Genomic DNA, 23,388 nt, shown 5'->3' with positions numbered 1-23,388 from the left:
TATAGGACCTTTGGGCAAGTCAAGTTCTGCTGTTCGCAAACTTACATCAGTCTCATAAGAATATATCTTAGCACATTCTTTAATAATGCCAATCAGGCTATGGGTGTTGCTAGTGTAGATTAGTGGATAAAAGTGCAGAGGTAATGTCAGCATTACAATGATTTAATAAAAAGTGCAGTTTTTCATTTTAACTGTTTTTGTTCTTAATTTATATTTTGAGGCCCTGTGTTTATAGAACTTTAATTCATGTAGCTGCACTCTTTAAAAACACTGAAAATAACAATGATCAAGGGAAAATTATCTCCCTAGGGATTTAATTTTCTGTTAACTCCTAAGTCTTATGTAAAGTTTTTATACTTTATGTTGCCAAAGAACTGAAGTTAAGTAACGTGCATAATGTAAGAATATAAGAAGAAGATAAGAATTTAAATTTTTATGTATAATTTAATAAATATCATTTAATGATAATTTTCCTTGTGTTGTATTTCAAAATTATATGGTTCATAGGTGGGACTCTAATATTTGATGAAGCTGACATTGAATTGCAAGCAGAAAATATTCTAATCACAGATGGAGGCCTTCTTCAGGTATACGAGAGAACCTGATATATCATCATCAATAACCTCTCTCCATTTCTTTGTAAAATGCCAGGTGTAAAATGGATAACATAACAAACTCTCATAAATTTATCTTTATGCAGGTCTCTGTTATTAGTCTAAAATCATTTTTCTGGGGAAAAGTTTCCTAGAGTATTCTTGTGCTTTTTATGGAAAGATAATAGTGTATTGTCATAGAACAGAATTTTAAGTAGAACAAGAAAAACAATAGTTCTGAGATGTGGCTGAAGTCAATCAGTATTCTTCACAAAGATCTGACATAGTGTATGTGGCTTTCTAGAAATTTAAGCTTTGTCTTTCATAAGAAATGTAGTGATAACTGAACAATCAGTTTCTCAAAAGAAAGAATGACTTTAGAGTGGTTAGAATTGTGGATATTAAGTTTGAACTTTCAAAAAAAAACTTTTCTATTATGTTCAGTTAGCCACTGTATAGTATGTCATTAGTTTTTGATGTAGTATTCTTTGATTCATTAGTTGCATATAATACCCAGCGTTTATCACAACACATGCCCTCCTTAATACCCATCACCCTGTTACCCCCTCCCTACTGAAACTCTTGGTTTGTTTCCCAGGGTCCATAGTCCCTCATGGTTCTCTCCCTCTCTGATTTCTCCCCCTTCAGATTTCCCTTCCTTCCCTTATGGTCCTCCATGCTATAGCTTATGGTCCACATTGATTACTTCTCTTAGCATAATCCCCTCCAGTTCCATCCATGTCAAAGCAAATGGTGGTTATTTATCCTTTCTGATGACTGAATAATATTCCCTTATATAGGGACCACATCTTCTTTACCCATTCATCTGTTGAAGGGCATCTCGGCTCCTTCCACAGTTTGGCTATTGTGGACATTGCTGCTATGAACATTTGGATGCATGTGCCCCTTCTTTTTATTACATCTGTATCTTTGGGGTAAATACCCAGTAGTGCAATTGCTGGGTCGTAGGGTAGCTCTATTTTTAACATCTTGAGGAACCTCCATACTGTTTTAACTTTTTGAATGCTGCTTGTGAAATCCCTTGCAGATTGGGACAGAAGCATCCCCATTTCAACACAGGGCAGTCATTACTTTGCACGGACACCTGAGATCTCCTGAGCTCCCAGTATATGGCGCCAAAACTCTGGCTGTGCGAGAGGGAACCCTGGATCTGCATGGTAGGGCAGCCAATAGAACTTGGGGAATTAGTCCAGGAGATACTAGCTGGAAAACTAGAGATGATTCTCCTGATTATTCTCTCTAAATGAAAACTTATCTTTATGTGTCCTCTCTTTATCTCTGCCTTCCTCTTATCCAAGGAGGGTCAGCCCCTCAGACTACCAAGACTCATAACCAAGGTCACTCCTGGTGAAGCCCTTCTGAGTGCTTACTCCTTTCCATGTGTTTCCATAGCACCTTTTGCCCATTTTAGCACTTTGTGCATAGTATTGTTTACGGTATTCATTTTTCTATATAAAAAGGGCATTAAGTCTGGAAACAGAAGATTTTAACTTCTTATATTTATATTTTAAAATAGGCTGTTTCTAAAATATAAGTTTATAGTTGTACTTTTATATAACTGTATTCTGGAAAGGTATCAGCAAATAAAAACGATTATGGTCATGTTTGAGGTATCAGGGTTACTTATTTAAAGTAAGCATGGTGTGAATCCTTTTTATATTAAAGTCTTCTATATTACAATAATCTATTTCTCTTATAAATTTAGAGTGTATGAACATCCCTATCATGATGATAACTGTTGTCCTGCCTTGTGCTAAATAAATATCGTAATGTAATTTTCAGAAATTTACACATTTCATTTGTCTCTAGATTACCAATTTAAGTGAATTCTATCAACAGTGGCAAAGATAATAGGCCTCTGCCCATTTTAGCAATAGTATCACACCACATTTATATTGTGTTCCTATTAAGAAGGTTGTTTTATGTGGAGTATATCATTGCAGGCGGTTTTTTTTTTTAGTTCTCTAGACCCACATATGTTATCATAAACCTAGCTGTTACTTTTTTAAAGCAAGCATTCTAAATATTCCTTTTTCTTTTTCGAGAGAGTTATAAAATACTAAGGTCAAATGAGCCTTCCCAAAATTTATTCAATCCAGGCAAATACTGAAAATGCATAAAGCTCGTCTCACTATGCATCTTTAAGAAACACTCAGTGTGTATGTTGGCTTCAGGTCTGCCCGTGTCTGTGATCTGGACTCATCTGGCTCGTACTGCAAAGGCAGGGGAAAGAACTTTGATTTTACAAGAAGCAGTAACTTGGAAGCCAGGAGATAAGATTGTGATTGCAAGCACAGGTCACAGGTATGATGTCTTCTGGGCGGGATCACCTTCATTTAGGACAGAGATTTGTCAGACCATATAAAAGAGGGATGTTCAGAAGATCCACAACTATCTGATTTAAATTTGAAAGCTGTAATGAAGAAATGGGAACAGCCAAGAACCTGTTTGTTCAACACTGGGTTGAACACCAGTGTGTTGTTTTTGTTGATTAATTTACAATAAGGAAAAGTATAAATTTGGAACTATAAAATATGTACTAATGAAATGTTTTTCATGGTAGATTCTCATATAAGATTTTGCTTGAAAAAAGCATTCTGCTATTAAAAGTCATTTAGAAATCTCTGACTTACAATCAGAGAAAGACAATTACCATATGATCTCCCTGATATGAGGAATTTGAGAGCAGAGTGGAGGGTTTGGAGGGTAGGGAAGGAAAAAAATGAAACAAGATGGAATTAGGAGGGAAACAAAGCATAAGAGACTCTTAATCTCACAAAACAAATTGAGGATTGCTGGGGGGAGGAGGGTATGGAGAAGGTGGTTGGGTTATGGACATCAGGGAGGGTATGTGCTATGGTGAGTGCTGAGAAATGTGTAAGACTGACGATTCACAGACCTGTACCCCTGGGACAAATAATACATTATATGTTAATGAAAATAATTAATAAAAAAAGAAATGTCTAACTTAGAGCTTTAGCTAAATCCATTAATGAATGCAAAATGTAAATGAACAGCTTTATTGGGGGTTGAAAGCAGCTAGTGAACTCTTTCATATCTTACAGTCTTGGCTGTGGTTCCTATGGAGTAAGATTGTTAGTAATGAAAAGAAATTATTATAGAATGAATGATGATTAACATGACCTTTTACATGTCTGACATTTTACAATTGAAATGGCTTATGACCTTTAATTTCTGTTTAATTATATGTATTAACAAGCAAGAAATAAAAGGAACAGAAATTACATAGCGACCCCAAGTATATTGGTGAGGAAAGAGAGCAAGAGGAGCTTTATTTTTGCTTTATTATTCAAATTATGGGTAATAGCAAAATTGGATATGGTTATTCTTATCAGGTAACAAATAGTAATTTATGATAAGAAACAGCTAAATTATGTTAAGGTTGTGACTCAATTTAGAATTAAAATTCAAGATGGCATTTTGAGTTTGCCATTTTCCAAGTTAAAAATAGACTTGCAGATGTTAGGAAGAGTTAAATATATACTTAGCTTTATAAGCACCCTTTTATTTCTGCCTTTGGAAGAAATTTTAATTACATAATGGCAAAATAAAAAGCAGCAAAATGACAGGGCTTACTAATAGAATAGAGAATTCTCATTTATAGCTTTCCTATATGAAATAAGAGGGTAAGTTTAGAATTTAGCTGAGGGATATTCAGTTTTAAGAAACAAAAATTAAGAAATTTCCCACCAAATTTAACTTGCTGTTCACGATTTCATTTGTAAGTCGTATCTGAGAAATTGTAAAGTAAGTGGTCGAGAATACTCCTTCTAAAATTGATCAGCCTGGGTCCACCTCCAGCAAGACCACGTACCAGTCCCGCAGCCATATCATTTCAGCTCTTTGTGCTTCAGTACAACCAGAACGCTCTTTGTATCTATTTCAGAATTATCGTAAGACTTAAATGAGTTAGTTTGTATAACTGCTTAGAGTAGAACTGGCTCAAAGTAAGTGCTATGTAAATGTTAGATTAAAAATAAATGTTAGATAGCATTACAAAGGAAGGAAAAGTGTTTCTGGGTGCACACAACATGAAAGATGCTTTGCAGAACTTTCTTCTCTAAATAAATCTCTGTATCATCTGAATCCAAGAGAATTTGGGAGAGACCAGCCTAACCCCCTTTTCTATACCACCAGTGGGATCGGTGGTGTAGATACTATTGATACACCCTTAGCTCAAGTGCCCTTCATCCTGAACTCCCTCTGGCTTCCTTTCCCCACAATTCCTTACCTGGATCTTTAGGTCTTGTGGGTTTCTCCATCCACTTACTATCATGAAAAACAACTTTATTCTCCTATCCTTTCTAGCCACTTTCATCGTATCTTTTTATTTTTTAAAATTTTAAAAAGATTTATTATTATTATTATTTATTTATTTTTATGGAGAGAGGCAGTGGAGGGGTAGAGGGAGAAGGAGAGAGAGTCACAAGCAGACTGTGCTGAGTGCGGAGCCTGACTTGATCTCACAACCCTGAGATCATGACCTGAGCCAAAGCCAAGAGTCAGACACTTAACCGACTGTGCCACCCATTTTGTCTTTAAAAATATATGTATTAATTGCCTAATATTATGCCCATTTTTTCATTGCATTTTTGTTATCCATTTTTTCTCTTAAACCCCTATAGTCTAACTTCGATCTTCACATAAACTTTCTCGGTGACTTTCTGACAACCAGCATCCTTCATTTCCCACCCATCACCAGGTTCTTTGGGTTCTGCCCTCACAACATCTCTTTCTTCGTCTTTCCCTGCTCTCAGTTTAATTTAGACTCTGTCCCTCACACCTGGAATATGACATCACCTTCCTATCCACACTCCATTCCTTTTTTCTCCCCCCCATAAATCCGCTCTGCATTAATTCGTTGAATCCATCAACCACTGTTAGTGAGTTGTGCCTGGTACACTGTACTAAGTGCTCAGCCTACAGAATGACTTAATCTCTAGGGGCCTTACATGGAGGAGGAGACAGGTAGTGTCTCCTGTAGCAGATGCGAGGGAACCGCAGTGTGGTAAAAGTGAGCCCTGACAGGGCCTTGGGCAGAATGTGCTGGGACCAGAGGAAGGGCTGAGAAAGTCGAGAGAGGTGACTTTTTACCTAGTTCGCATGTGACCTCGTCATTTGAATTTATATTTAAAAGAGGGAAAAGACGTGTTAAGGGAGAGAAGAGTCAAAAAGGAATGTCAGGAGGACACAGAAATGACTCCCCTGAGCTTACCTCCTTTGCACCACCCGTACTGCAGCAGATAATGTACCACTGGGCACTGACACAGTCTCCTGAAAGTCAGGCTGCTTTCCACTTGGCCTCCTTAGCTCTGTGCCTAGAAAACAGGTGGGACATTCAGTAAATGTTTGCTGAACAATGAAATACATGAATGAGTATTATAGAATTGATCAATCTTTTGGCTGTGGCTGCACTTGGAGGTGTACTGAAAAAGTGGTAGAGGGGCGCCGGGGGGCTCAGTGGTTAAGTGTCTGCCCTTGGCTCAGGTCATGATCGGGTCCTGGGATTGAGCCCTGTGGTGGGCTCCCCGCTTGGCGGGAAGCCTTCTTCTCCCTCTCTCACTCCCCTTGCTTGTGTTCCCTCTCTCACTGTCTCTCTGTAATAAATAAATAAAATCTTAAAAAAAAAAAAAAAGGAGAGAGAGAGAGAAGAAGTAGTAGAAATGAGGCCTCTGAAACTTTACCTCAGCCTTTTCTTTCCCCTACTCAGGAACCTGCAGTGGATTCCTCTGTGAGGGCTTCTCAACTCCAGTGCTGTTGACACATTGAACCTGACAAGTCTTTGTTGTGTGGAGCTGCCTGTGTACCATAGGATGTTTCTAAAATCCTTGGCCACTCTCCACAAGATGCCAGTAGCACCCCCTGATTTGTGACAAGCAAAAATGTGTCCAGGTGTTGCCAAGTGTCTCATGGAGGGCGGTGGGGGGGAGGATATAATCGTCCTCAGTTGAGAACCACTATGTGTGATCTTCAAAGCTATAAATAAGTAGTTCTTTTGCATACTTTATAGGAATTAGTACAGTTTTCTGAACAACAGTAGCACTTAGAAAATAGTGATTTAATTGAAATTCATTTGTAAAATGTATTCAGTTACTCTAAGAAAGACTTAGAGACCATTTTCAAATTCCTCTTCAGAATATTATGTGACATTTTAAAATGTCCTATTTTACAGATGAAGTGTTTAAAGACCATAAGACCAAATGCTCTAAAACAAGATTATGTTGATTTAGATTAATTTTGAAAGTTTTTGTGTTAAAATTTTTACAGACACAGTCAAAGAGAGAATGAGAAAAGGACCATCGCATCTGTCTCTGCTGATGGCACGGAGATAATGCTAACTGATCCGCTAAATTACACACACTTAGGAATCATTGTCACACTTCCTGATGGAACGCTGTTCGAAGCGAGAGCCGAAGTCGGAATTCTTACAAGAAATATTTTAATAAGAGGATCTGACAACGTGGAGTGGAATAACAAAATTCCAGCATGTCCTGATGGATTTGACACTGGTAATTTTAGCAGCCAGAGTGTGTCAACTTAAATCGTTTCCAGGCATTGCAAAAACGGTCCCTGGGAGCAAAATCACCCCCAGTTGAAAACTGCCAGACTAAGCAAAGAAGCCCCAAATGGCAGTGATTTCAAATGAGAAAGATTTATTTCTCGTTCATGCTGCATGTGTCCAAAATGCTCACTGTAATGATTCCAAGATCTGGGCTGCTAGAGGCTCCCCCTCGAAAGAAGCCTCCATGATCTCTGGGACAGAAGAAGTCATGTGATGGCCAGGGAGTCAAGCAACAGCACTTAATTACTTTGGTCCTGAAGTGACATGTGTCTCTTCCACTCAAGTGTCATTAGACAGAACTGATAACATAGCTCTGCTTAACTTACCACAGTTCTATGTGTGCCTGTGTGTGGATGCAGGTAGATAGATAGGTGGGTGATTGATAGATAGATAGATACTTTTATGTAATAACTAATACCATTACAATCCGTCAAATACTAACAAACAGAGCTTAAGTATAGCCTTTCCTTCAATGGGATAAATGAGGCAAGGCTCCTTGGATAATAACCTACATTCTGATTCCAGTTCATGAAACCTCATTTCATCCTGTTTTAAATAAGAATATTTCCTGTTCTGTCCACTTACTACAGTTACAGGAATTAAGTGACAAAATGCATATTCTAGTGCTATACAAATAGAAGATTGCATTATGTTAATTCCCAAACCTTGGGGCAAAGCTTCAGAGATGATAATACAAAATACCTTTATCAGTATTCATTCAACCATTCAAATATTTATTTAGTGTCTTTGAAAGATTCTGTAATTGGTACTTTAGGAAATGCAAAGGGGAACAAGACAAGGTACATACCTTGCTTGCTATTTAGAGGAGGAAATGATATGCCCATAATTATGTCACAGGAGGAGATTAAAATGATATATGAATAAAAAGATGTAATTAGGTGTGGGAGAAATCTTAAAATAATTAGAGGATTTTTGCCATGGTTTTTCTTTATGTCGTCTTAAAAATTATTTTTAAAGGTGAATTTGCTACACAGACATGCTTCCAAGGAAAGTTTGGAGAGGAAATAGGAAGTGACCAGTTTGGAGGCTGCATTATGTTTCATGCTCCCATACCTGGTGCTAACGTGGTAACTGGGAGAATAGAATATGTCGAGGTAAGAAGCATTACTGTTACATCACGATGGTTGCCAAAGGTTATCCATAAATGAGTAAACACTGAACACCGGCTGTTTGTCAGCTGCTGCTTATAATCTGGTAGAGGAGACGGATAAGTAAACACGCAATTTTGAAACACCCAATTATTCACCCATTTAATCATGCCAAAATTTTGTTTCTCTGTTTTTCTCACACACCGCATCAAATTCATCAACAAGTTCTATCCACACTGCCCAAAAAATGCAAGGACCCGCATCGAATCTCTCTCCACCACTGCTACCTGATCCTCACCCAAGCCACTGTCCCCTCTGACCCAACTACTGTCATTTTCTCCTAACTCGTCATCTCGCATCTACCCTTTCTCTAATAGAATCTCCACACCACAACCAAATGAACATTTTTAAGTATACATTAGATGTTGTTGCCCTCTGTTTAATGGCTTCTTATTACACCTAAAACAAAAAGCCCAAGTTCTTCCCGTAGGACACACACAACCTGTCCCTCAGCCGGTCTCTGACTTTACCTCCTTTGATTCTACCCCTAGCTCATGCCATGCTGGCTACATGGGCCTTTATATCCACTGACCATGCCAGACATATTTCTGTCTCAGTTTCCTTGCCTTTGCTCTTCTTTGTGCTTGGAATTCTCCTCTACCAAATGCGTGTATGGTTCACATTCATTTCATTCAGTGTCTCCTCAAGGGTTCTCTCTTAAGAGAGACCTTTCCTCACCACCTTTACTTATAATAACTGCCCAAACCTGTTTTCCTTTATTTACTCATAACTCCTGACTTATATCTATTTTCGATCTCTCCCTCTAGAACAAAAATTCAATTAGTTCAGATTTTGTCTTTCTGGGTTTCTGCTGATTCTCATGTGGTTGAAACAGTGCTTGGCATATAACAGGTTCTCAACTGATTGTTAATTGAACCAACATATAAGTAAATTAATAAATATGCAAGTTTTCCCCAAGAGATTAGGAGCTCCTCTGTATTTTACTCATATTCAGTCTATATAATCAGAGTTTAGCCTAGTTTTTGTTAATATTCAATAGGGGAGAAGGGAGGAAGGAAAGAAGGTAAGTAGGTAGGAAGGAAGGAAGGAAGGAAGGAAAGGGGGCAGGGTGAGGGAGTGTAGGAGAGAGAGAGGGATAGTAAAATCTATAAATCTATTACACTGGGAATACCTATACTACAAATAACATATTGAGGGTGATAGAGTCCACATTTGTATTTTATGAAACTTCCCTTCCTCCTAGAACATGTTACACATACGTGACATCTGAGATATGGACTGAGTGAGGTTGCCAGGGTCAATCTTTGTGTAGGTTATTATTAATAGTTAATTTTAAAAGTTTAGATGAAGAATAAAAATAAGTAGGTGCCCTACCATCTTACTTCCTAACCTTCTGGGATCATCACACACACACACACACACACACACGCACACACTTGTACACGCACTCACACACTGACATCCTCTGTATTAAATTACTAGATCATAGACCTATTGAAAGAAAGCACAACACAGTGGTTAATAATGGCACCAAATGTAGAATCAGACCACCTTGGATTTATTTATTTATTTATTTTTAAAAGATTTTATTCATTCATTTGACAGACAGAGGTCACAAGCAGGCAGAGAGACAGGCAGAGAGAGGAAGGGAAGCAAGCTCCCTGCCGAGCAGAGAGCCTGATGCGGGGCTCGATCCCAGGACCCTGAGATCATGACCTGAGCCGAAGGCAGAGGCTTTAACCCACTGAGCCACCCAGGTGCCCCCCACCTTGGATTTAAATGGAGTTTTATAACCATGAACAAGATGCTTAGCCTTTGTGAACTTCAATGTCTTCATCTGTAAAATGAAGTTGATGATCCACTGGCTACTTGTAGGACCATGGTGACAGCTGTGATCATGCATACACAACACAGCACAATATTGGGCACATGGCAAACATTCAAGCGATGTTTCTGATTATTATATAAGAATCAGAGTGAAGGAGGAAAAAAAGTCTTTGGGAGGTTTTATTTTGCTAAACATGGAAATTTAGTAATAGACTGAAGTGAAAAGCAGAAGATCCAAAGGTGGGTTTTGTTCATTCATTTGGTAACAAGTATGGGCTGCTATATATTGAATATAAGAATGTGGGGTGAAGGTCACACAACATTTTCAAATGATGAATGTGAATGCTATGGAAGATATAAATGTATTAATTATTATTATTATTATATTGGAGATTATTTTGAGAAAAGAAGACAGAAGCCAGGCACATTATGAGTCTATGTATATCACTAATAGCCATGATTTCTGGGCTTGACAGATATTCCATGCTGGCCAGGCTTTCCGGTTGGGGCGTTATCCAATACACTGGCACCTTCTTGGAGATTTACAGTTTAACTCTTATGTAAAAGGCTGTGCAATTCACCAGACCTATAATAGAGCCGTCACCATCCATAACACGCATCACCTGCTGGTGGAGCGGAATGTTATATATGATATCAAGGGAGGAGCATTTTTCATAGAAGATGGTATTGAACATGGCAACATCTTGCAGTATAACTTGGCAGTATTTGTGCAGCAAAGTACAAGTCTTCTGAATGATGATGTGACCCCAGCTGCGTTTTGGGTAACGAACCCAAACAACACCATACGACACAATGCGGCTGCTGGTGGCACTCACTTTGGCTTTTGGTACCGAATGAACAACCACCCCGACGGGCCATCCTATGACCGAAACATTTGCCAAAAAAGAGTTCCTCTTGGAGAATTCTTTAACAACACTGTTCATTCTCAAGGTTGGTTTGGAATGTGGATATTTGAAGAGTATTTCCCCATGCAAACCGGAGCTTGTACTTCTACAGTGCCAGTGCCTGCTGTATTTAATTCGCTGACTACTTGGAATTGTGAAAAAGGAGCTGAATGGGTCAATGGAGGTGCCCTTCAGTTCCATAACTTTGTGATGGTAAATAATTTTGAGGCTGGAATAGAGACCAAGAGGATTCTGGCTCCTTATGTTGGAGGATGGGGTGAAACCAACGGAGCAGTGATTAAAAATGCCAAAATAGTTGGGCATCTCGATGAACTGGGAATGGGGTCAGCATTTTGCACAAGGAAAGGCCTGGTTCTCCCATTTAGTGAAGGCTTGACTGTATCATCTGTACAGTTTATGAACTTTGACCGTCCCAAGTGTGTGGCTTTGGGAGTGACGTCCATCACTGGAGTGTGTAATGAGAGATGTGGAGGCTGGAGTGCAAAATTTGTTGACATCCAGTATTTTCACACACCAAACAAGGCTGGTTTTCGATGGGAACATGAAGCGGTACTGATTGATGTTGATGGTTCCCTTACAGGTAAATGTTATGTTCTGATTTCTGATAATATACATTGTAAACATATTTGTGTTAACACAGAGAGTTGAATTGTCAAAGCAGATGCACATGAATCACAGATCTTACCCAGCACTGAACTTTGCAAGTGATTTGAGGACATGGGTCAACACTAGGCATAGATGAGACATTCTTTGATGGAAGAGATCCAAATGGTCAGATGCAGCCTCCTAAAATATCCTTTTTTCTTGCATTTGCACTTGGCTCCCTGACTGAAGAGTCCACTGCAAAGCCTTTGCATGGGGTCCTCTTGTCCCATGCTGAGCCCACACCCCCACCCCCCCCCCATTCCCCCGCCCCATCCCCACCCCTTCATCGCCCCCGGCGAAATGTACCAGGACTTTTAGATCTTGCTACTGGTACTATGGGTCACAGTAGCTATATGTTGTAGAGTTTGGGATCCTGTTTTGTTTTGTTTTTAGTTTTCTTATATGATACAGGAAATATGACGTTATGTCCATCTCCTAGGTCACAGAGGACACACTGTCATTCCACACAGCTCACTTCTGGACCCTTCTCACTGCACTCAAGAAGCCGAGTGGAGCATTGGGTTCCCGGGGGCTGTCTGTGATACCTCAGTCAGCTTCCACCGTTTGGCATTCAACAAACCTTCTCCAGTGTCTCTGCTTGAAAAGGATGTGGTTCTCTCAGACTCTTTTGGTAAGTGGAATATAATAGTTGAAGCGACTGACTTAAATATGGTTTTCTATTTTCATCACCATCTTTTTCAGTTGTCGGTCACTGTTTGGGAAAAGTATATTTTTATCAGTCAGTAACCAGGCAGGAAACAAATAACACGCCCCAAAATGGGCATGTGAGGAGTATTGAGTAAATACGTGGGCCAGCATGATGTTCTGCTTGCTCAAGAAGCCTCCAGACAATATTACAACAGAGAGTAGGAAAGTTGACATCGTCCTTGGAGCAAGATGATAAGATATACCATCATCCCTGCCGGTGAAGGCAGACCCTTTTGATTATCTTTGAGGATTGAAATGGGATGAGGGAGCATTTCTTAGGTCGGTAGCTGTATACCAGGTACCAAGGATTGCCGGTTTGCTCATCTGTTTCAGTAAAGCTAGCGTACTTGAAATACCAGATGAGCTCGACATCATCACCAGACTCGATTGCATTAATTTGCTGTCATTACTCATGATCTATCTGGCATTTGCACCAGCCAAACGAGGAAGGTAAATGGGGATGGCCCTTTGGTTGAGAGAGGCAGGAGCCCACCAAGAACCCCCTACAACCTCACAGGGAGAGAGCCAGGGGGAAGAAGTAGCTCATTTCACATTCCTCCTTGCCTTGCTTCTCCTTCTTGTGCCTCCCTTTGTCCAAACTCATGGAGAATGGCAAACAATGGATCTGTAAGAAAAACAGTAAGTATGCAGCACCTGTTTTATCATTTATTATGATGTTATCAGTTAGTATAGTTAACTTTAGAACATTCTTTTTTTTAAAATTTTTTATTTACTTTTATTTTTTATAAACATATAATATATTTTTATCCCCAGGGGTACAGATCTGTGAATCGCCAGGTTTACACACTTCACAGCACTCACCATAGCACATGGTGTCCATAACCCCACCCCCCTTCTCCCAACCCCCCTCCCTCCAGCAACCCTCAGTTTGTTTTGTGAGATTAAGAGTCACTTATGGTTTGTCTCCCTCCCAATCCCATCTTGTTTCATTTATTCTTCTACTACCCCCTTAACTCCCCATGTTGCATCTCCACTTCCTCATATCAGGGAGATTATATGATAGTTGTCTTTCTCTGATTGACTTATTTCGCTAAGCATGATACCCTCTAGTTCCATCCACGTCATCACAAATGGCAAGATTTCATTTCTTTTGATGGCTGCATAGTATTCCATTGTATATATATACCACATCTTCTTTATCCATTTGTCTGTTGATGGACATCTAGGTTCTTTCCATAGTTTGGCTATTGTAGACATTGCTGCTATAAACATTCGGGTGCACATGCCCCTTCGGATCACTACGTTTGTGTCTTTAGGGTAAATACCTAGTAGTGCAATTGCTGGGTCACAGGGTAGTTCTATTTTCAACATTTTGAGGAAGCTCCATGCTGTTTTCCAGAGTGGTTACACCAGCTTGCATTCCCACCAACAGTGTAGGAGGGTTCCCCGTTCTCCGCATCCTCGCCAGCATCTGTCATTTCCTGACTTGTTAATTTTAGCCATTCTGACTGGTGTGAGGTGATATCTCATTGTGGTTTTGATTTGTATTTCCCTGATGCCGAGTGATATGGAGCACTTTTTCATGTGTCTGTTGGCCATCTGGATGTCTTCTTTGCAGAAATGTCTGTTCATGTCTTCTGCCCATTTCTCGATTGGATTATTTGTTCTTTGGGTGTTGAGTTTGCTAAGTTCTTTATAGATTCTGGACACTAGCCCTTTATCTGATATGTCGTTTGCAAATATCTTCTCCCATTCTGTCATTTGTCTTTTGGTTTTGTTTACTGTTTCCTTTGCTGTGCAAAAGCTTTTGATCTTGATAAAATCCCAATAGTTCACTTTTGCCCTTGCTTCCCTTGCCTTTGACGATGTTCCTAGGAAGATGTTGCTGTGGCTGAGGTCAAAGAGGTTGCTGCCTGTGTTCTCCTCAAGGATTTTGATGGATTCCTTTCTCACATTGAGGTCCTTCATCCATTTTGAGTCTATTTTCGTGTGTGGTGTGAGGAAATGGTCCAATTTTATTTTTCTGCATGTGGCTGTCCAATTTTCCCAACACCATTTATTGAAGAGGCTGTCTTTTTTGCATTGGACTTTCTTCCCTGCTTTGTCAAAGATTAGTTGACCATAGAGTGGAGGGTCTATTTCTGGGCTCTCTATTCTGTTCCATTGATCTATGTGTCTGTTTTTGTGCCAGTACCATGCTGTCTTGATGATGACAGCTTTGTAATAGAGCTTGAAGTCCGGAATTGTGATGCCACCAACTTTGGCTTTCTTTTTCAATATTCCTTTGGCTATTCGTGGTCTTTTCTTGTTCCATATAAATTTTAGGATTATTTGTTCCATTTCTTTGAAAAAAGTGGATGGTATTTTGATAGGAATTGCATTAAATGTGTAGATTGCTTTAGGTAGCATAGACATTTTCACAATATTTATTCTTCCAATCCAGGAGCATGGAACATTTTTCCATTTCTTTGTGTCTTCCTCATTTTCTTTCATGAGTACTTTTCTCAGAAAAGTACTTTCATGAGTACTTACTCAGAAAACTCAATAGTTTTCTGAGTATAGATTCTTAGCCTCTTTGGTCAGGTTTATTCCTAAGTATCTTGTAGTTTTGGGTGCAATTGTAAATGGGATTGACTCCTTAATTTCTCTTTCTTCGGTTTTGTTGTTGGTGTAGAGAAATGCAACTGATTTCTGTGCTTTAATTTTATATCCTGACACTTTACTGAATTCCTGTACAAGTTCTAGCAGTTTTGGAGTGGAGTCTTTTGGCTTTTCCACATATAGTATCATATCATCTGCAAAGGGGTAATGGTTATACCCATTGCCTTGGTGACTTAATGATATGAACCTGGCAGCCATTTCTTTTCTTCTGATAATCCGATGTCCAGAGTGGAGCAACATTACTTAAACTTTTAGAGACTATGGTGAAATAAACAGTATTTTAAGCACAGTAGCTGTGAAAGTTTTCTGAGAGGCTAAAACGAAAAGGAGCCAAAACATCAAAAGCAAATGATGTTATTTTATCTGGTGAGGTAGTATGTTAGTATTTCCCATTACTATGTTATAAAATAGTTATTTATGATAAGACTTTTAATCATATCTCCAAATACTTTATGACATACCTGTGAATAGATTGAATATTAGATTTTTATAAAACAGTCTAAGATAATTTTACAATCTAAGAAAATATATCAGATACGTAGAACCACCCTGGGTAAATCATTTTAAATATACAACATGATAAGAAAGATATATACCTTACACAATTAATTTTTAAGCAGTAATATTTAAACATTTTAAATATTTTGGAGGTTTTTTTGTTGTTATTAGTGGTGGCGGTAGTGATGATTTTAGAGAGAATTTTGTGGTTTTATTTTTGATTCGACAAATCTAATACTTTTGAATTTATGAGATTGTAGCTTTCTTTTTTTTTTTTAAAGATTTTATTTATTTATTTGACAGAGACAGAGATCACAAGTAGGCAGAGAGGAAGGCAGAGAGGGAAGCAGGCTCCCTGCTGAGCAGAGAGCCCAATGCGGGGCTCGATCCAAGGACCCTGGGATCGAGCCCCACATCAGGCTCTCTGCTCAGCAGGGAGTCTGCTTCCCTTCCTCTCTCTCTCTCTCTGCCTCTCTGCCTACTTGTGATCTCTGTCAAATAAATAAATAAAATCTTTAAAAAAAAAAAGAATATTTAACTTTTTTATCTGCATTAAAGCCAAATAAAATGATTTAGTACTAAAAATTGAAAACAGAAAAAATAGAACACTTGTTTTCATTTTATATATATATATACTAAATGAATCAAAAGTTGAACAAATATACTAGAACAGTGGGAAATAAGATTGGATATATAACTTTACATATATCTTTAGATAATTTTATCGAAGTGTCTCATGCATGATGATATGATGTGTATAGCTTTATGTGTATATGTGTGCATATATGTATCTTTATGAATATCTTTGTAAAGTTAGACCAGATGGCAAATTAATTTGAGACACGTACTATTAGTGATATTATAGACTAGATGGTAGATTAATTTGAGACACTTATTCTTAGTAATATTTTTTTAAAATATCAACTTCAGATTTCAGTCCAAGATGCTTAAAATCAACATACTAAAAATGAGTGCTTCTGAAAAAATTAAGGAAACACAAATAACTATGAAAAATGACAATAAGTTTTTTTTTTAATGTATTTATCCATTTTAGAGAGAAGGGAAGAGCACAAGAAGGGAGGGACAGAAGAACAGAGAGAATTCCATGCAGGTGCCCTGCCCAGCAAGCATGGAGACTGATGTGGGGCTTGATATCATGACCCTGAGAGCATAGCCTTAGCCAAAATCAAGAGTTGAATGCTTAACTGAACCACCCAGGCACCTCACAATTAGTTTTATTTACAAAAAGAGAATTATCAAGCAAGTTCAGGTTAAAGTATAATTCCATGCATCAGAAAACTTCAGTGGAAGTTGGTTCTACCAAATGTAGAGCAAATTCTGGAGGTTTTGGATGATTTTCATGAACTCTTATGTAAGTCAGCTGTTGCTTCATGACAGACTATCCCCAAATTTAATAGCTTAAACCTACAATCATTGTTTTCACTCTCATGTCTGAGGACTGGATTGGTTGATTTTGGTTGTGCTCAGATAGGATGCCATGTTTGAAGGTGAGGATCCAATGGGCTTTGCTCCTCCCTCAAAGTTGAATTCAGTTTCTCACATGTATTTATTACAGAGCGCAGGCTTAACGGAGAGCCAGCTACCCAGGGCAGGCTCTTTACATTGCAGTGGTAGAGGTTCAAGATGGCAAGCTTCATCCAGCAAATACTTCTCAGATGTTTATTACTGTCCCATCCCCAACATCAACAGGTTAGGGAAGTCTACTCTGCACTCAAGGACGGGAAAGGAATGAATATTTACTGAGGAATCTAATCATAGTTTTCGTACCTGGCAGGTCTTTTGGAACTGTATATTTTTAAGGTCTTTGCTCATGGTCTTTTTAAATATAATGCTAATTCACAAGCATAAGAATTAATAAATTAATAAATTCCTCCTTGATATTGGAACTTTTTTGCCTTATTCTTCAAAGAAAAAGAATGACAGTTTATTTCCTAATCTTTCATCTAGCTTCCTCCCTGTAAATTTGCAAGGGAAGAGTTTGCAAATTTAACATGAAAGTCAATCAAAGATGAAAAGAGAGAGGGAATGGAGGGGAAAAAAATAGAATATGGGCAATTAATCATGTCTTCTTTATATTGTAAGAAATCTTTTCAAATCTTTATCTGAAGTTGTCAGGTACACTTTCATGAACAAAGCATTACCAAATTAAGTAGCTTTTTTTCCCATAACAAGTAATTTAGGTTGCAAGTTTGTCATTCACAAACCTTAGGGTGTCATGGCCAGTGTTCGTGGTAAGTCTGATGGTAGCCTAGATTCTTAAGAGCTTCAGATTAAAACTTTCTATTAGTACTTGTCATGCAGGTTTTGATAAACTTAACAAATACCGGAGAATCTAATAAAGAATTAGAACTTATATTTGAATAACCTATAAATCAAGCATCCTGAATTAATTAACACTCTTAAAAGAGCAACAATTTTATTTTAGATCAATGCTATTTAAAGAATTGTGTTAATATATTTAAGCACTTCTGTCATAGTAGTCACTAATCATCATGTTTGAATTTTATCTTCCCCAAGGAATAAAGACTTCATCCCAATTCAGAATTCCAAATGAGAAAGCACTTTATGTTTCAGTTAAGTGTAATATGAAACATTGGAACCTTCAGTTAACAAAGACATTTAGAACATAGTAATGAAATGCTATTCTGACCTCTTCAGACACTTCCAAAGACTAGGCTAATTTTTCCCATTTGCACTTGTTTGTAAAAAAATAAAAATAAAAATAATAATTTTCTAGAGGTAGAGATCACTGTTATTTGTTTGTTTTATATTCTGCTACAGGCACAAGCATTGTTCCCTTTCAGAAGAAACGACTGACTCATATGTCTGGATGGATGGCTCTGATTCCAAATGCAAAGCACATTAATTGGTATTTTAAAGATGTAGATCCCATAACGAATATATCCTATACATCAACATTCTATGGATTTAAGGTAAACAAAGAGCTATAAAGTTCATCTTCTAATAATGATGATTGTATATTATGCGAATGCAGCCTACTTCCTATCCTTAGACCAGTTGTTAAGCCCAGAATGTGCTTGCCTCACATGCTGACCTGTCGAAGTCCTCACACACTTCATGACCTACCCTAAATCTAAGAAGCAAGCTAAAAAAAGAAACTTTGTGAGGAATCAAAGCCATATCTTTGCCATATTCCCCAAAATACTAAGCTTGGGTCCTCTTATTATTACCATGAAAGTAACTAACATTTATTGATATTCCAGGTACCAGTTAAGGGCTTTAGAATTTGTATTTTAAATATACCAAATATAGACAATGACAGGCCAATTCCTGTCATAGGTGTGCCCACCACCGAGCTCTATCTGGATCATTCCGTGAATGTTTCTGTGAAACATTCTGTGAATCTTTACTTTTGATTTTTTTTTTTTAGAGACATAAGCATTTTTGATGAAATGGAAGCCCCCTCTATGGCATGCCCTGATTTCATTCCCCACTCTCCACCTCCAGTGGTCACCAATGAACTGGGTGTTTTCATCCCCATTTGTGTTCTTCTACTTACACTGCATATGTATAGCCAAAAACAAGACCTAGCATTGTTTTAAATCTTTTCAAATACTACAGAAATAAAATATTCTCCAAATACGTGTGTGTGTGTGTGTGTGTGTGTGTGTGTACAGAAAGCAATTTTCATTGCCTTCAGATAGAGTTAGCATTTTTGTCATAGGCATATAAAATGTTGCTAAACAAAATATGAATGTAGGATGACAAACTAAAACCAAAACTTAAGTCTAAATATAAGGGCTAATTGTATGTCATCAAAATTAATGTATGTTATGCAGGATATTGACATATAAAATCGTATTTGGGGGCAAACACTTCTAGGAAGAAGATTATGTAATCGTATCTCATAACTTCACTCAAAATCCTGATATGTTTAAAGTTATTGACATAAGGAATGGCTCTTCAAATCCGTTGAGTTGGAATACTAGCAAGAATGGAGACTGGCACCTTGAAGCAAACACAAGTACTCTATATTACTTGGGTATGTATTCATTAGGCAAAAGTGATTATTTTATCTAATGCTTTGTCTAAAAGAAGAGAAAAATTGCTTAATGGGCAAATATGTTATACAGTGTCCTCTGTATAGTATGATTCAAGAAATGTTTGTTGAGTAAAAGGATTGGAGATTAAATTTATGTTGAAAAAGACCTTGAGTTGAATTAAGAGCTTACATTTTATGTTTGGAGATAATGCCAACATGGTTACAAATGGCCCTAACATTTATTTCACAAAATTAGAGGAAATGAGTACAAAGGAAGCTGTCAAATATTTTGTTTCATTTTTTTAGTATTTTATTATTTGGCAGAACTAAAAAATATTCAAGAATAACTTTTGAGTTCCAAAATATTTTTTTTGTCAAGACATTTTGCGTGCTTCTCAATAAGACATGTGCTTTTCATCAGAATTTTTTCATACATATCCCATACATTTGAACCTCTACCAACTTATCTTCTAAAGAATATTTTCAAATTGCCATGATTTTGTCTACATTTCATCATCATATTAATTTAAATTGTTTCACTTTCAGTGTCAGGACGAAATGACGTTCAGCAGAGCCAGCCCATTTCTGGGACCCTGGATCCTGATGTGAAAGATGTTGTTATTAATTTCCAAGCTTACTGCTGCATTCTCCAGGACTGCTTTCCTGTACATCCCCCATCAAGAAAACCAGTTCCCAGGAAGCGACCAGCCACATATAAGTATATAGGCCTTTTGTTTGTTAATACCTTCCATAGCACTTGACAGAATTCTTTTCACATGTCACTCTTGGGTGAGAAAATAATGTCCTCATCCTGAACGATGCCTTGTAAGTCACAAGTCGCTTTCACACTCAGTACTTCACATGGGCCTTATAACCACCCTGATGAGAAAATGGAAAAAATCTCACAAAAGGTTTTGTGTGAATGTTACTGGTAATCTTAGACTTGCAGAATGTTGGATATGGACTATTAGACCAACCCTCTTATGATAAGGTGAGAAAGCTGAAGTCAGTGACCTTTAGTGAATTATCCAAGATCACAGAACTTCTTGATGACACCTCCAGAATAGCAAGAGAAATGAAGTCTCCTCTTAATCCAGTCCTTTCTTAGTAGGTAGTGTCTTTTTGTCTACAAGAACTGTCATGGCCAAATCTCATAATACAACTTTTTAAATTTTGTTTCAAATGTGTGATCCCCTAATATCTGTTAATTCTTACAGTTAAAAATGATTTTTCTATCTTTGAAACTTACATAATCCTTTATTTTTCATGTGGAACATTACTCTCTACCTTGTGTTATAGTAATCATCATACATCATGGAACTAGCATGTGATAGTTGGTACTAGTCTTTTAAGGCCGTTAAAGGTATTATCCTGATTTGATGTATATTTGTATCTGTTATGGACAGATGGTAATCATAAAAATAGCAATTGTGTTGAAAAAAGCTAACATTTAGTGGGCATGTAATAACCCGCTTCTATGCATCAAACACAACTCAGTGTTTTTTATTACTTGAATTACATTCCCAAAATATACAGATACAGCAGTAACTATTGTACATAAGAATAATAATTGAATTTTTTGATATATTAATTTGATCATTAAAAAATATTTGAGCACCTGCTATGGCCCAGGCACTGTGCTGAGCACTGGAGAGTAAATTGTAAACAACACAGATGTGGTCCTGGCCCTCATCACACTCCCATTCTAACCAAAAAGATAGATGCCAACACAAGCAAGCAAGGAAATAAAAGAGTAAATGAAAAAAAGTACATGAATTGTGATAAAGGTTATAAGGGGAATGGACAGGCAGCTGGGACAGAGAGTAGTATGGGAGGGACCTCCTTTTGGTACAGTGGTTAAGGATAGTCTCTCACAGGAGGGGACATTCCAGCTGATACCCAGAGGGTGAGGAAGAGCTGACCATGTGAAGGGTGGGGGAGGAGTGCTCTAGGCACAGAAAGCATCCTGGGCAGAGGCCCTGCTGTGGGAAAGAGTGTGGCATATCTAAGAACAGAGAAAACATGGGGGGAGGGGGGTTGGGGGGGTGGGGTTATTATGGACATTGGGGAGGGTATGTGCTATGGTGAGTGCAGTGAAGTGTGTAAACTTGGCGATTCACAGACCTGTACCCCTGGGGAAAAAAATATATGTTTATAAAAAATAAAATTAAAAAAAAAAAAGAACAGAGAAAACAGTGTGGCTGGACCCCTGTGAGCAGAGGAGAGTGGCCTGGAAATGGTGTTGGAAACAAGTGGAAATCAGACCAGTCAGGTCATACAGGCAGTTAGTCTTAAGAAATAGAAAAAGTTTTTAAATGATTTTCATCTGAGAAGTAACGTATTCCAAATTACATTTTGGAAGGCCCACTTCTGCTGCTCTGTCGGTATTACAGAGGGGCAGTGGAGAGAGCAGGAGGGCTCATGAAGACTTCAGAGAGCTGTAAACAACTCTCTGTATGAGAGCTGTATGAGACATACGCCATCAGGGTTATTGGCCAAAAAGTCCTTATATAGTCTAAGGTAGATAAAATTATTGAAAATTTAATTAGTATTATTTACTCACATGGTAGATTTAGATTGGTCTAGACCAGGATGTGATAGAGGAATATGTTGGTATGTTACATGTATATGCCTTAACATATAGATTCCCCCCCATCCCTCACAGTATGAGTTCTGCTCACTAGAAATAGCTATAATTGGATTTATTAATTTATATTATACAGATAGCTATCAGTGAAAACAAACAGAATCTTGATCCAGGATGGGTACCTCAAAATTAGGATATAAAGCTCTAGTATGCAACACACATATGGTTTGTTTAAGAGGTATTAGGCTCTATGGATGATAACAGTGGACAGTAAGAAGAACAATATATAACATGCATATGATGTTGGGGATAAGAATGAAAGGCTATTAATCTTGAGAAAAACTAGATAAAATCAATGATTGAATCCATACAATGCTGGTCAGGTTTTTTAATTAGAAAGATACAATTGTTAAACATAACCTTCTCGGAAATTGCTTCCTGAAAAATAATGTATTATTGTTAATTCTAAATTAACTGCAAATCTTTCTTTTAAACCTAGTAAAACAAATTTTTATAACAAATTTTAACACGTTTCTTAGTTATAAAACTTAATAATTCAAATGTGTAATGTAAGTACACTTTAACCAAACTATATGTTGACTGTTTTGTAGAATTCCAGAATTCGTATCATGGAATTTTTAAATTTCTTACTAGTTCTGGAAACAACCTCTGATTGTAAATGTTTTCCAGTGGGAAAATGTCATCAACTTTATAATAATATTCTTTACAACAATTTGCATTGGGATTTTTTTTCTGGAAGGTATGATGAAAAATAGAGCCTGCCTCTCCTCCAAAGCACTTTTTTTTTTTTAATCTCTTTCAGTTTAACATAACCTTCACTCTAGTTGCAGACATGCCATCCCTGATCCCAGCCCAGGGCATTAACCTCATTGACACATCCTTACCAGTTCAGAGACTACCTTTACATCCTTCCCTTCACAAAATCTAACAACCATATCCTCTCACCGCCTTCCCCCATGCAGTAGCACCATATGTAAGGATCTTTAAAAGGACAAGGGATGAATTTCTTTTCACTTTCTACCATTGAATTTTTTTTTTCTTTCAAGATTTATTTATTTGAGAGAGCAAGAGAGAGTGCAAGCCAGGAGAGGGGCAAAGAGAGGGAGCAAGAGAATCTCAAGCAGATTCCCCACTAGGCAAAGGGCCTGAAGTGGGGCTTAGTCTCCTCCTGAGATCTTCTCCTGAGCCAAAATCAAGAGTCCG

The 23,388-nt window shown here is 37.8% G+C and overlaps 1 protein-coding gene across 1 annotated transcript in view; it reads left to right on the top strand.

Moving 5' to 3' along the window:
* Nucleotides 1-23,388, top strand: part of PKHD1L1 (PKHD1 like 1) — a 162,695-nt gene that overhangs the window by 79,080 nt on the left and 60,227 nt on the right. Inside the window, exons 44-53 of the mRNA XM_032858464.1 lie at nt 508-587; nt 1,642-1,771; nt 2,789-2,918; nt 6,903-7,144; nt 8,176-8,312; nt 10,631-11,660; nt 12,165-12,356; nt 18,356-18,507; nt 19,418-19,577; nt 20,124-20,295. Of these exons, the coding sequence (XP_032714355.1) occupies nt 508-587; nt 1,642-1,771; nt 2,789-2,918; nt 6,903-7,144; nt 8,176-8,312; nt 10,631-11,660; nt 12,165-12,356; nt 18,356-18,507; nt 19,418-19,577; nt 20,124-20,295 (2,425 nt within the window). The remainder of the gene's footprint in view (nt 1-507; nt 588-1,641; nt 1,772-2,788; nt 2,919-6,902; nt 7,145-8,175; nt 8,313-10,630; nt 11,661-12,164; nt 12,357-18,355; nt 18,508-19,417; nt 19,578-20,123; nt 20,296-23,388) is intronic.

The sequence above is a fragment of the Lontra canadensis genome, unplaced genomic scaffold (genome assembly GCF_010015895.1).
Source record: "Lontra canadensis isolate GAN:19392208 unplaced genomic scaffold, GSC_riverotter_1.0 scaffold15, whole genome shotgun sequence".
Lineage (NCBI taxonomy): Eukaryota > Metazoa > Chordata > Mammalia > Carnivora > Mustelidae > Lontra > Lontra canadensis.
This window is presented reverse-complemented; position numbering and strand designations above follow the sequence as displayed.